At 38.0% G+C, this 14,635-nt stretch overlaps 1 protein-coding gene across 6 annotated transcripts in view; it reads right to left on the reverse strand.

The window, feature by feature from the left end:
- Window positions 1-4,242: 4,242 nt before the first annotated feature.
- Window positions 4,243-14,635, reverse strand: part of LRRC2 (leucine rich repeat containing 2) — a 70,726-nt gene continuing 60,333 nt past the window's right edge. For 4 of the 6 annotated variants that reach the window (XM_015849336.3, XM_085529034.1, XM_085529033.1 and 1 more), the window contains 4 exons: window positions 10,772-10,917; window positions 8,528-8,683; window positions 7,979-8,115; window positions 4,243-5,964 (listed from right to left, as the gene is read on the reverse strand). In XM_015849336.3, the coding sequence (XP_015704822.1) occupies window positions 5,915-5,964; window positions 7,979-8,115; window positions 8,528-8,683; window positions 10,772-10,917 (489 nt within the window). In that variant the 3' untranslated portion in view covers window positions 4,243-5,914. The other 2 variants (XM_085529035.1, XM_085529036.1) reach the window with 2 other exon arrangements.

Raw genomic sequence — 14,635 nt, forward strand, 5'->3', positions numbered from 1 at the left:
TGGCTACAAACTCTTCAGGAAGGATAGGCAAGGAAGGAGGGGTGGTGGTGTGGCTCTCTAAGTTAGGGAACGCTTTTATGCTACTGAGATTGTGACTGGGGATGATAACATTGAATCCCTATGGGTAAAGATCAGAGGAAGGGCTGACAAGGCAGACACCCTGGTGGGCATCTGTTGTAGACCACCAAATCAGGATGAAGAGACAGATGAGGTATTCTACAAGCAGCTGGCATGAGCTGCAGTCATCAGCCCTTGTCCTCACTGGGGACTTCAACTTCCCTGACATATGCTGGCGGCACAGAAGAAGCATTCTAGGAGGTTTCTGGAGTGCATAGAGGATGCCTTCCTGATGCAGCTGGTCAGAGAGCCCACGAGAGGAAATGCCCCGCTAGACCTGCTGTTTGCAAACAGGGAAGGTCTGGTGGGAGATGTTGAGGTTGGGGGCTGCCTTGGACAGAGTGACCATGAAGTGATAAATTTCTCAATTCATGGTGGAGCTTGGAGGGGGAATAGTAAAACTTCTACCTTTGACTTCCGGAGGGCAGACTTTGAATTGTTCAAGAGACTAGTAGGGGCAGTCCCCTGGCATTCGGTCTTAGCGAACAAAGGGGTCCAAGAGAGCTGGTTGCTCTTCAAGAAGGAAGTCTTAAGGGCGCAGGAGCAGGCGGTCCCCCTGAGCCGCAAAATGAGCCAGTGGGGAAGAAGACCGGCATGGATGAATAGGGAACTGTTCTTAAGTTTGCAGGAGAAGAAGAGAATCTACCACCTGTGGAAGGAGGGAAGAGCAACTCAGAGTGACTACAAAGAGGCTGTTAAGATGTGTAGAGGGAAAATCAGAGAGGCAAAAGCCCAGCTTGAATCTAAGCTGGCCGCTGGGGTAAAAACAAAAAAGAAACTCTTTTACAAGTACATCAACTGTAAGAGGAGGACAAAGGGGAACCTCCATTCTTTACTGGACGAGGCTGGGAATGTGATCACAGAGGATAAAGAAAAGGCAGAGGTTCTCAATGCCTTCTTTATGTCTGTCTTTAAAAGTCATCTTGGTTGTTCCCAGGGCTCCCCACGCTCTGACTTGGTAGTCTCTGCTGGGGAGCAGACTGAACCCCCTGTTATTCTTGAAGAAGGGGTCAGGGAATTACTACTCCAACTGGACTGCCTCAAGTCCATGGGTCCGGATGAGGTTCACCCAAGAGTGCTGAAGGAACTGGCAGAGGTGATCGCTGAGCCACTTTCCGTTATCTTTCAGCGCTCTCTGTTAATGGGTGAGGTCCTGGAATACTGGAGGCTTGCAAAATTGACTCCCATTTACAAGAAAGGTTGTAAGGAGGATCCGGGGAACAACAGGCCTGTTAGCCTGACCTCGGTGCCAGGGAAGGTAATGGAACGGATTGTCTTGAGGGAGATCATGCGGCAGGTGTGGGATGACCAGGACATCAGACCTAGACAGCATGGGTTCATGAAGGGCTGGTCCTGCTTGACCAATCTGATCTCCTTCTACGATCCTGTGACCCGTCTAATAGATGAAGGAAAGGCTGTTGATGTGGTCTACCTAGACTTCAGCAAAGCCTTTGACACTGTCTCCCACAGTATTCTGCAGAAGCTGGCAGCCCGTGACTTGGATGAGTACACTCTTGGCTGGGTAAGGAGCTAGCTGGAGGGCCAGGCTCAGAGAGTGGTGGTGAATGGAGTTAAATCCAGCTGGCGACCTGTCATGAGTGGTGTTCTCCAGGAGCTAGTGCTGGGGCCTGTCCTCTTCAATATCTTTATTAATGACCTAGATGAGGGCATCGAGTGCACCATCAGTAAGTTTGCAGATGACACCAAATTGGCTGGGAGTATGGATCTGCCTGGGGGTAGCAAGGCCCTACAGAGGGATCTGGGTAGGCTGGAAAGCTGGGCTGATGCCAGTGGAATGAGGTTCAACAAGACCAAATGCCGAGTCCTGCACTTTGGCTACAACAACCCCAGGAGATGCTACAGGCTTGGGTCGGAGTGGCTGGAAGACTGTGTAGAGGAAATTGACCTGGGAGTATTGATTGATGCTCAGCTGAACATGAGCTAACACTGTGCCCAGGTGGCCAAGAAGGCCAGCAGCATTCTGGCTTGCATCAGAAATAGTGTTGCCAGCAGGAGCAGAGAGGTGATCGTACCCCTGTACTCAGCACTGGTGGGGCTGCATCTCAAGAACTGTGTCCAGTTTTGGGCCCCTCACTGCAAGAAAGACATTGAGACCCTGGAATGTGTTCAAAGGAGGGCAACAAAGCTGGTGAGGGGTCTGGAGCACAGGCCATATGAGGAGAGGCTGAAGGAGCTGGGAATGTTCAGCCTGGAGAAGAGGAGGCTCAGGGAAGACCTTATTGCTCTCTATAACTTCCTCTAGTGAGCTGAGGGTCAGCCTCTTCTATTTTGTCATTAGAGATAGGACTAGAGGGAATGGTTTCAAGCTACGGCAGGGGACACTCAAGCTGGACATTAGGAAATATTACTTCTTAGAAAGGGTGGTCAGGCACTGGAATGGACTGGCCGGGGAGGTGGTGGAGTCACTGACCCTGGGGGTGTTCAAGGAACGCCTGGATGTTGTGTTGAGGGGCATGGTTTAGTGGGAGCTATTGGTAATAGGTGAACGGTTGGACTGGATAATCTTGTAGGTGTTTTCCAACCCTGGTGATTCTATGATTCTATGATAAGACTTTCACCATTCAATTTCTGTTCAATTTAGAGGGAAAGATAAAACTGCTCAGGATCATGAGACTGTCCCTTCTTTCACTGCTTATCACTATGGTGTGTGCTTACTAGTCATCTAGCCTTCAGCGTTAGAGTAAGACCTTCTGGTTTTGGATACTCTCTTTTATTGATTTATTACCTTCCGTTCCAATTATATTGTATTATATTGTGTTATCTTTCATTCCACAATCACATTTAGGAAATTACTTTTCTCCCTTAGCTCACTGCCACTGTTTTGTTATCCTGCCCATCCTCTTACCTTTTCCCTTTTTCCTTTCCTGTCTTGTGGGTCACGTGTCAGTAAGTCCATCCACCTCATTAGTCTCAAAACTGGGCCAAGCAAACATAAAACCATTGATGACCATGTAGTAACTCACTGCCCACTTGCATTTCACAGAGCAGACCTCCACAGCCTGTGGAGAATTCTGTGTTGCATCAGGTGTAAATACTCTAAAGGAAGCTGCAGCTCACAGAGTGCCCATGCAGAAGCAGGCTCCTGGCCAGAATTACAACCGATGGAAAAGGCCAATGCTAGAGCAGCTCTTAAGTAATAACAGCCTAGAGCAGCCAAAGCTGGAGCAGTTCCTGCAGGACTGCACCTTATGGAAAGGACCTTATGCTGGAGCAAGGAACAGAATGAAGAGGAAGGAGCAGCAGAGACAAAGTACTATAGGCTGACTGCAATTACTGTTTCTCGGTGCCCCTTGGAGAGAGGAAGATGGAAAGGTTGAAGAGTGAACTTGAGCCTTGGAAGATCAGGGTAGAAAGGGTGGAGATTTAAATATGTTTTTAGTTTTTGCTTGTTTCTTTCTTACTGTCCTACTCTACTCCATTTATCACTGGTAATCAAATCAAATCAAATTTATCTTCCAAAAAACTAGTTTGTTTTGCCCATTACAGTGACCAGTGAGAGATCTCCATCTCTCCCATATCACAGTTTATGAGTTTATTTCATCACATTTTTTCACCTGTTCTGCTAAGGAGAAAGAGTGAAAGAGCAGTGTGGTGAGCACCTAATAGCCACCCAAGAATAACCCACCACAACCCTCTTCCTCTTAGGAGGGCCTACTTGAGAAATTCTGTGAAACAATCATTTGTTTCTGAAATTAAAAGTATAGGCAATAATAGTCTGCAAAAATATTCTACAAGTAAAATAAGATTCACAGTAGTCCATAGTCGGGTTTGGGAACACTAATCTGATCCCCTGTTTACCACTGACTTCCATGACTTTTTACAGCAAATTTTTCAATAAAACCTAGACTTGAAGACAGCTTGCAACAGAGAACTTATCACAGCCTTTTGTTAGTTGTCACATGGTTACTCTTACTAAAAAAAAGGCCATTTGTTTCTAGTCTGTTACTGTGTCTATTCACATTTTATCCTTTTGTTTTACATTGATTTGCTACAATGAAAAGTGTTTCCTAGATTGCAGAATCTAAGACTACACGTTCTTCATGTTCTGCTTTGCGTAAGTGACCAATTACCAGGTCAAGGCTAATAACTACACACAGACACTAATTTCATAAGCAGTGAAAAATGGCTTCTTTATTGCTTCGTGGTGTTTGTTTATATACAGGCTCTACTTTGTCTACACCCCCTTAAGCTATGCATAATATTATCCCATCACAGAGCAGGGGAGGTCCTGTCACGTTACAGTCCGAGTGTTCCTGCATGCCTACTACAACACTAGATCATGATTCTTCATTGATAAACATTGAGAAAGAAATGGACTTGTACACTATTCAGTGAAGTTTAAAGTGCATACTTTCTATTCATTCTATTTTTTTTCTTCAAAATGTTCCCCAGTGTATCTCTATCCCCTTTATCTTTGAACACCATAAGTGGTATACTCATTCAAGTAAGATTAGCAGAAATGTTAGGTAAGTATGGTTTCTCTGGTCTACTCTTGTGTACTTTCTGTTTATTTAAACAACAATTCTGACAGTAGAATTTGCACTAGGAATTAGTGTTCTTTGTTCCAAGACTTTCTTAAAATCAGCATTAACACTTGGACACCAACTTTGGAGGGTTTCCTTTTGGGTATTAATATGACTGCTGGAGTTTGAAGCTAGAATGCAAAACAAACCTAGTATTTAAACCTTCAAGAGCAGTATTATTATTATTATTATTTTTTAATGGAAATCTTGGGAAGAATGCCCTTTGTTGCTCTGATTTTAAAATATGACTGACTTAAGTGGCAATCAACTGCACAAAGATGAACATAATACCATTAAAAATCAAGATGTTAACATAATTTCTCCTATTTGCATATGTAAGAGTTTAGGATGATTTAAATCCTCATATTTGAGACTAAATTCTCAAAGTCACAAGTTTTTTCAGATTAGAAAATATAGTTTCATTAGACAAAAAAGTATGTAGATCTAGATTCCTACAGTATATGCGATTACATAGTTTATATATAAACTATTGTATTATTAAATAGCAAGTAACATAACTTTTTTTAAATCAGCAAACACTTTCTTACACAGCTTAGAAACTTCCCATCGATGTCCACAAAATCCGGTATTTTGAAACTAATAGTAGAATACCTTTATAATCAGCTTCAAAGATTGTACTTGTTCACATTATTTAGGCCTTAAAATCTTATTACCTACAATGTTACATTATAAAGCTGTTTTGCACAGAAATTTCAGCCATATTGGTACGTGAATATGTGAACAGGGAAAAATCTACAACATGCTTGAAAAACCAGCAGAATGCCTACAGGATCTATTTGGAAAGTAAATGCAAATAAATATGTATTGTTTGCGTTTTAAATATTGCAAACAATCAGGTGAATAATTTGGTCTTAGAGTAGAACAGATCATATCCATCTCCTATATTAATCTTTCTCTTTTATGTAATTAGATTGTTTTCTACCCTTATTTATGTTTCACTGTTTCTACTACAATGTACAGTGTCTTTACCCTCAGGGCAACTACACTCACATACACTTTCATTAGGACAATTTAGGGCTTTTTATATATATGTGTGTGGATTTAGAAGGGTGAAACAGCACCTTACAATGGCTCTCCCACTTTTTTCTTTATCTGTAGTTTCTAGGAGCAACAGTGGTAATAAATAAAAGAAATTCAGGATGGTTTTGAAATGCTTCAGGCAGTCTAGTTGTTCATTTGAATAAAAATAGAATTACTCTGGTATCCTCAAGTGATTTAGAGAATTTTGATCTTCAGAGCTGAAGACTGAATAATACTTTTGTAGTGTAGGATGGAGCAGAATCTGTGAAAAGAGGAAAAAAATATATCTCAAACTTCAGCTATATAATCAAGCATAAATAAATAGAGACCTTAAGTAGAAACAGCTAAGTCTACTTTTGATTCAAATAAAATGTAATAATAATAACAACGTCTTTACGTTTCTATTTTACCAAGTACCACTATATAGACCACTTAACCATAGAATCATAGAATGGTTTAGGTTGGAAGGGACCTTTAAGATAATCTAGTTCAAACCCCTTTCTATACCTAGGGACACCTCCCTCTAGAACAGGTTGCCAAAAGTCCCATCCAGCCTGGTCTTCAGTGCTTCAGGGAGGGGGCATTTCCACAACATCACTTGGCAACCTGTTCCAGTGCCTCACTACCCTTACAGTGAAGAATTTCTTCCTAATATTTAGTCCAAATCTAACCTCATCCAGTTTAAAACCATTTCCCCCTGTTTCACTGCTACATGCTCTTAGAAAAAGTCCCTTCCCAGCTTTTCTGTAGGCCCTCTTCAGGTACTGGAAGGACACTAAAAAATCCTCCCAGAGACTTCTCTTCTTTAGGCAGAAGAGCCCCAGCTGTCTCAAAACACTGTAAAACACTGTCAGGTAGAGGACATCAGCTTCTCTTCCTCTATGCACTGACACTGTAACACCAAGCTTGTCAGGAATGACTTGTGCCTGATGAAGCCATGGTGGTTGTCACCCATCACCTCATCATTATTTCCCATGTGCCTTAGTAGGGTTTTCAGGAGGATCTGCTCCGTGGTATTGGCAGGCACAAAGGTGAGGCTGACTGGATCTTCTTTTTTCCCTTCTTGATACTTGAGGTTATGTTTCCCCTTTTCCAACCAGTGGGAACTTCATCAGACTTCCTTGATATGATGGACAGTGGCTTGGAAAATTCATCCCCCCGTTTCCTTAGAATCCATGGATGGGTCTCATTGGGTCCCTTGTGCACAACGTCTGTGCCATCAGGCTCTTCATATGGTCTTGAACCTGATCTTCACTTATGGCAAGCAGATCTCCCTTGTCCAAGTTTGTACCTTTACTTTCTGCATCTTGGGCAGTGTGTCTAGGGTCCTTGCTGGTGAACACTGAGGCAAATAAGTCATTGAACTCCTCAGCTTTCTCCATATCCGTCATGACCAGGTCTCCAGTTTCCTTCTGGAGAGTGCCTACATCTTCCCTGGCCTTCCTTTTATCACTGTATATACCTGTTGATTTTCTTCTTGTTCCCCTTTACCTCCTTGGCTAGGTTTCATTCTATCCGGGTTTTAGTTTTCCTAATCTGATCCCTGGATGCTAAGACAATTTCTCTGTGGTCCTCCCTGATAATCCACTTCCCATAGACTTTCTTTTGCACTCAAGTAAGTGACGAAATAAGAAGGAATGAAAAGATCTCATAGTATTCATTTCAGAAAGAAATAATGGTATGCATACAATCTCAAAGAGATTCAAACAGCCTCTACATGTATTTTGGCTCACAGAAATTATTGCCTTTATTTCTTAAAATGCTTCACTAAACAGCACTCAAGAAACTGATAGTAACTTCACAATAGCAAAATAAAATAATAAGTAAAATTTCAGAACTCTGTAATTTAAATATATATATATGTGTGTGGGGGTTTATTACATTCATGTTACACTGGTTATGTAAATACTTTTATACAAGTACACAAAGAATGCTCTAAAGGAAAAGAGTATTTAGATGTAGTTATACATTTTACAGTTCTTCCACTAGAGCAGACTAACTTTGCCAAAACTCAAGATCACTGATGCTAATCCCAAGTCATGTAACTAAATCTGGAGAATAAGAACAATCACTGCATATGTCAGCATTCTACACATTTGTTCAATTCCAAGTGACCCAAATGTTTAAAAAAACACGTTAGAAATTTTCACATTTTGTCTTACTTAATACCACAATTGTCAATTGCTGTCTAAGAGTGTATTGCTTGTACTCTTAAAAAATAATGTTCTGAAATAATATTCCAAGACAGGAGTATGTTACCATAAGTGACAACATACCTCTTTCCTTTAAGTCTTCAATATAGGCTTTCATAAACTCTTTCTCAAATTGCTCTCGTTCACGTTCACTTTCTATAATTTCTTCAGTGTCTTCACATACAATAGTTTCAACTGGGCTGTCCTTGAGACTTATAAATCTAAAGAGAGAAATTAAAGCAAGAATATAAACAAAAGTTTCCAAGCATCACTGGGCAATATGAGTATAATTTTAGAAGCCACAACTAAAGCCAAATGGGGAAACAAGGAATATTTACTGGATTTATTTTTTAAAAAAGAGAAATACTTTCTAAAGATAAATTATTTCAACTAATCACACTGCTTGTTAATATCTCATTAACTGCTCTGTCTCCAGCTGAATATCACTTGCAGAAATGCAAATTCACTGCAAATTCAGACAAAATGACCTTAAGTTTTACGTTGAGTTTAGCAACAAAACTCAGTTTAATAGAAAAAGGTGCATAAACTAATACATATACATTACATTATTTAACCTTCTAACTATCTGTGTTTCATTTCCAAAAGCATACTTCCTATCCATCTTTTACTTACTTTAAACCTGTGGTAGACTCACAAATAGCTGTGGGTATCTCAACCAGATCATCACCACTGACGACTAGCAAACTGAGTTTTGACATGTTAACCAAAGCTCGTGGAAGATAAGTTAACTTGTTTTTCTGTAGGAGAAGTGTCTGCAGTTGATCTAATCTATAAAATTGTAAAGACAAAGATAACATTATACATTTATTTCAGACAGAATCATCTATCTAAAATGGCAGTAGAAATTCAATCTTGTGGGTTTTTTTAAAAGTCAAAAAAAAAAAAAAAACCTCTCACATCATCTATGGCTTCTGAAAAATTACATGTAACACACTTTTCCCAAACATTGTCTTCAAATATATTATAAATTTATATAAATGTTTCAACAGTATTGATAATAACAGCATGTCTCTGATGAGCACTCAAGAAAAACATTACAAAATTACTGCACTTCCATACAGAAGTGTCAACAGAATGTGATATAAATTCTTACCTTAAATATCCAAAAATAAACAAAAAATATGGGTCACCAGTTCACACCTTTGCCTGTATGCTGGTTTCAACGAATTAGGTATGTCTGTGCTAGGCAGTATATTCCCAACTACTGTTTTTAACTAGTAATTAGTACTGTGGAGAGCAAAAGAAAGACCAGCTCCTGATCATGTGGTACTCATATGTTGCCCCGCCTTAATCAATTTTATATCAGTGTTTTGTGGAAAAACATGTCAGAGTTCTTTTGCTTCTGGGTTTTCCAAATAGAACAGTAACTTATAGCTCTGCACTTATTTCTCAGAGTAAATAGAAGATGAAAAGAACAGAAAACTGATGAAGTAAATTTGTTTCATGTGACCAGAAGGGTTCATTCCCAAAATACTGTTGTAGGCTAATGCTGATTAGGCCTGTGTGGTTTGTCTGAATTCAAGGAAGGTATTAAGTAAAAGTTCAGCATACTACCAACTCATCTTTTTTAATCACAGGTGACATGTTAATTTTTTACAAACTTGACAATGCAGGCATTGAAATCAAGACACTGAATGAGAAAATATGTTTACACTAAAGGGGTAAAGAATCCTGAAATTTGCTAGTCTTCAGGACTTGTCTCAATTGCCTGATCCTAAGAGCACTAAAAATTCAGAAACCAAAGTCAGGTAATAAAAAACTGTTTTGTGATGTCTAGGTATGATGCTTTAGTATTGAGGTGAGCAATTCAATTCTAAATGGTAAAGAAAATGAATGTTTTAGACATATATATACATAGAGGTTGGAAGTTTTAAAGAAAAATAACTGATAAATCAAATTTGTATCCCTCAACAAAATAAAAATATTGTCCACAAGCTCCTTTGAATTAATCAAATCTGCTCATATTCCTGGGAGCAGTGAGGAAGCAGTTTTACATTATTGTAAATAGAGTATGTGACTGTATTTTAATTACTAGTACACACTGACACTTCAGCCATTCTGTCAGAGAAATCTGATTATGCAATATCCCAGCAAAGTCTTTTTACCCAGCTATATAGTTTCTGTGAATCAGAAAGATGCATGATTTTTCTATGAAGTCTCTTCTTCCTCAGGAATTTATGTTGCCTAATGAATAAATAATTCCCTTTCCTTTCCTTTTCTCTCCTCTCCTTCCTTCCCCTTCTATCCCCTCCCTTCTTTTCTTATAAGAGATCAGAATTGCATTTTTTTTAAAAAAAACTATTTCAGTGAAGCAAGCATGTATACTGGATAGGAAAGTCTGAATTGGAAAGGAAAACTTTCAGTGTCTAAAAAAGACAGCATTTTTCTGCTTTCATGACAGAAGTTCAGCAACTTTCAGTAAATTTAATACAGTTTAGCTCTTCTTTCCTTTCATCCAGTGTACCTTTCTAGATCACTCCAGAGGAAAACTATTAACAACTCCTAATGGTAAGTCTCATTTGCAGGAACTGTGATACACATATGATCTATGAACTTCCCAAAGAACATTGCGTGAATATGATCATAAATTATCATAACTATGGCAGAAAATGCAATTTATTAACTGAAAGGTAGAGGAACTGACTGTGCAATCTAACAACAGTGAGCCAGGAAATGTAGTTTCTGTTCTCTGACCCAGTCCACAAATAACATCAGCAAAGCAAAAGTGTGGAACTTTCTAAAGCAGTGTGAATTTTTCATTTGATTTTTACTAATACTGTGTCCTCTGAAAGTTTGTTACTTTCTAGATTTTCTTTGTAGTTCACAAGCCTGTCCATGAATGAGAACATAAACTACCTGTCTATGTCTTCTGGGAGATCTCTCAGGTTGTTGCTGCTAATGTCCAACCACTGCAAATTAGACATCCGGAGTACACAAATTGGAATAGAATGGAACTTGTTTGCTGACACATCCACAACTGTGACTTGCTTCAGGTTACTTAGCTAGAAAGAAGTTTTCTTTATTTTAGTTACGTTTTGCAGATACATGAAAACATTCCAGTCTTCAAACAGCTTTTATTTTCTCAACACACTTATAAAAAAATCAGAATTTCACTCAATCTTCTAACAGTCTTTAATTTTAGTCACCAAAAAAAAAAAAAAAAAAAAAAAAAATTTCAGGAATATCTACCACAAAACCTGTTCATCCCATTTTTACCATCATCATTTTATTGAATGAAATTTCCATTTTGAAGTATACATATAATTTCAGTCATCAACAAGAACAAAAAAATGCCTTGAATTCTACCTAGACAACATATGAACTAAGTTCCAAAAATGAGAAATTGCAGTGTTGACAACTAACAGAAGCAAGGTTACTATTTCCAAAACCAGAGATTTTACAATTCCTATAATATATATATATATATTGGTTTCCCTTTTTTATGCACAAAGAACATATTGCAAGGGTCACTTACAAAAGGAAATTTCCAATTAAAGCTAAGTGAAATTTCTGCCCAATATTTTCCAAATAACTTCCAGATTCCAAACTAGACACGTAAGAACATGTACTAGAGATTTTAACTGAGTATTCCTGTAAGGAATTACATGTTTATTTCAGATATAAATTATTAGCATAATGAAGGTTAACTACAAATGTACAGTATAATTCTTAAAGAAATAACAGTTTTAAGTAAAGCTTTCCATGTTCTGAATCAGCTACTCACACTATCAACCTGTAGCTAGGTAACGTGAATCATATGTCAGTACTGTAATCCAGATGTCAATGCAGAAGAGAGTGCAGCAGAAAGTATTAGTCTTTGTCCAAAGAGCTGTTTTGAGAATGTGTGTAAAGTGACACTGTCTTGCATGACATCCTGGTTGCCAGATTGGAAAAAGATGGATTTGGTGGATGGACCACTCACTAGATAAGGAACTGGCTGGATGGTTGCACTCATAGAGTTGTGGTCAATGGCTCAATGTCCAAGTGCAGACAGGTAATGATGCTGTTCATCCGGGATCAATGGTGGTAGCAGTTATTTAATATCTTTGTAGGTGACATGGACAGTGGGATTGAGTACACCCTCAGCAAGTTTGCAGATGACACCAGGTTGAGTCATGCAGTTGACACACAGACAGAGGGGCTTGGAAATGCTTGAGAAGTGGGCACAAGTCAACCTTACACAGTACACAGTAGTACTTGAAGGAACGGTATTCAAATGATGACATGTTAATTGTGATTCAAACATGCAAAAAGATTATTTTGCCATGAGAGTAAAGTGTAGGTTGATGACATTCTTATGATCTTTTTAAAAGTTTGTTATTTTGAGATTACTCTGGAATCACTGTTTTCAAAGGGGGAAAAGGAAAAAATTCCCCAGAGAGAAGGAAATTCTGTTTTGTTGTAAATGAGAAAAGATATTATAAACAAATATGAATACATTTTAAATTATTATTATTGTTTAAATTATATCAATTATAAAATATTGATTGACCTCTTTGCATTACCTTGATAAAATATAAACAGTTTATCTGAAGTGAAATAAATAGTAGTGCATTTGAAAATTTAATAACAGTAGAAAAGAACCAAGTACTTACACAGTATTTACAGATGCAAAATCAATGACAAGAAAAATGATGGGGGAAAAAAAAAGTGAAGCTTTGATGCAATGCTTCTAATCTGCTATACTAGCAACATCTGACAATTGCTATCAGACAAATCTTTTCACCTTCTGTATACTGGCAATAGCAATAGCTACAAGACGCAGCCTGATAAACTTGTCTGCAGGACTTCTACAGAATTTCAGCCGGAAATCAGTCTGTCTCTTCCTGTAAACAGGAAATTAATATGAAGAGGAAAAAATATGTAATATTTTGACTTTGGTAATAGCAGGAAGAAGTTTTGTCTCCAGTGACAGCAGGAATTAATCTCTCTCTTTTTTTTTTTTTTTTTTTTTTTTTTTTTGAGTCACAACAGCAACGAGTCTGTTTTGCACTCTAGCATATCTGGTCTGGAATTCGACCTCATGTAGTTGAGCAAACTATTGCAAAGTGTCTGTCATCAAGAATATTTTTCTTTCAATGCTATGGATTGTACATGTGCATGACCCCAACAGTACACAAACCCACCACCCCACCACTGCGAGTATTGTCAACATTTGGACATGGCAATTCACAGCTTTGTGACATGACAAGACTGTAGCAAAATTTCTTTCCCTTCTCTCTTCTCCTTTCACACAGTATTTTTAGACACATGTTCATATTTTATTCAGCATACCTACTCTCAAACACCAACAAACCAAACAGGAAATGTTTTGAATTCACCTCTTCCCAAAGGATTATTGTCTTTCCATATTGAACAAATATTTCCTGGAGCTTTTATATCTTTCTCTAACCCAAACACATAAGACAAATGGAAAGATAGGTATTTAGAGAGGGAGGTGTATTTTCTGATTTAAACAAGCAAGCTTAGGACTAAAACTTGTGTTGTATGCACAGTGGTTGGATTGGTTTTGGTTTTGGTTTTGTGGGGTTTATTTTGCACAAATAGATATGTAACAACTTTCTAAGAACTTTTTGGCACAATTAAGAACATAGATCTAGTTGTACCTAGCGTTTTTACTGCTTAGATGTTTTTCTACACTGCACTATCAAGGGTCTTGTCCAAATAGCCATCTGGAAGGTATTAAATTATTATTGTTATTACTAAGCGTCTGACAGTAAGTATCTGAATGAGCACTTATTCACATTCACACTTATAAAAGCTTATATTGAAGCTGGGCTTCCAAGGCTTCTTTTACATAGAGAAGTTGCTTGACTGTGTTTTGCAGAGATCCTGTGCAGACACTGGACAGATTGTAGTCATCCAGTAACACTGTTCAACAGAAAATTCTTTTACATCACAGGTAAATTTTGTTCTGTGTCTAAAAAAGTCAAACATTCAGTCTGTTCCAGCATAATCATTCAGAAGCAGAAAAAAATTGTGTAGAACTAGGTTTCTTTGAACAGAAACAGTATAAGTTAAGATGCATTTTGTACTCTTCCTTCTATGCCCTTTATCAAAATAAGCATATTTCACAGTGTTTCAATATCCAGTCCCCTTCAAATTGCACAAATTTAGTTAACTAAACTTTACTTTGCTACACACTGCTGATGGAAAAAGATTCCTGTGACATATTCTAATAATAAATAACTGGGAAAAAAAAAAAAAAAAGAGAGAAGAAAAGAAAAAATGAACTGGTGGTCAAAAAAGGCAATGTATATATGTAATGTGAAATGCTGCAATAGTTAACCCCAAATCTATCTGCCATTAAGTAAACCAATTGTACAGTTTTGCCCAAATTACAATAGTGCTAAGTTTTTCCCTGAGAAACAGATTGTTTCAAATGGGTTTCAGAGATTAAAAACCGTAATTAGTAGAATGCAAAAATTATTATTTAATTGTTGTTTTGTTGTTGCTTTGGAGTAGTTCTGAAAGACTTAAATCAAGATTAGGAAACATTATAAAAATTAAAATTGTTCAGTTTCTTGATTTCTAGCCTTGGGGTACTCAGATTCTTCCACATATGCTTTTTGAAAAGTTTCAGGCAACTACTAAAGCCCTATTTGATTATGAAATTGGTGGGAATTCAAGAAAATCAGTTTTCACAGCATCCTCATTTCTTCCCATTCTGGGGAAAAATAAATAAATAAATAGATAAATAAATAATAGTCTGTGCCCCAG

This window comes from Coturnix japonica, chromosome Z, assembly GCF_054131305.1.
Source record: "Coturnix japonica strain WE chromosome Z, WE-NBRP24, whole genome shotgun sequence".
NCBI lineage: Eukaryota > Metazoa > Chordata > Aves > Galliformes > Phasianidae > Coturnix > Coturnix japonica.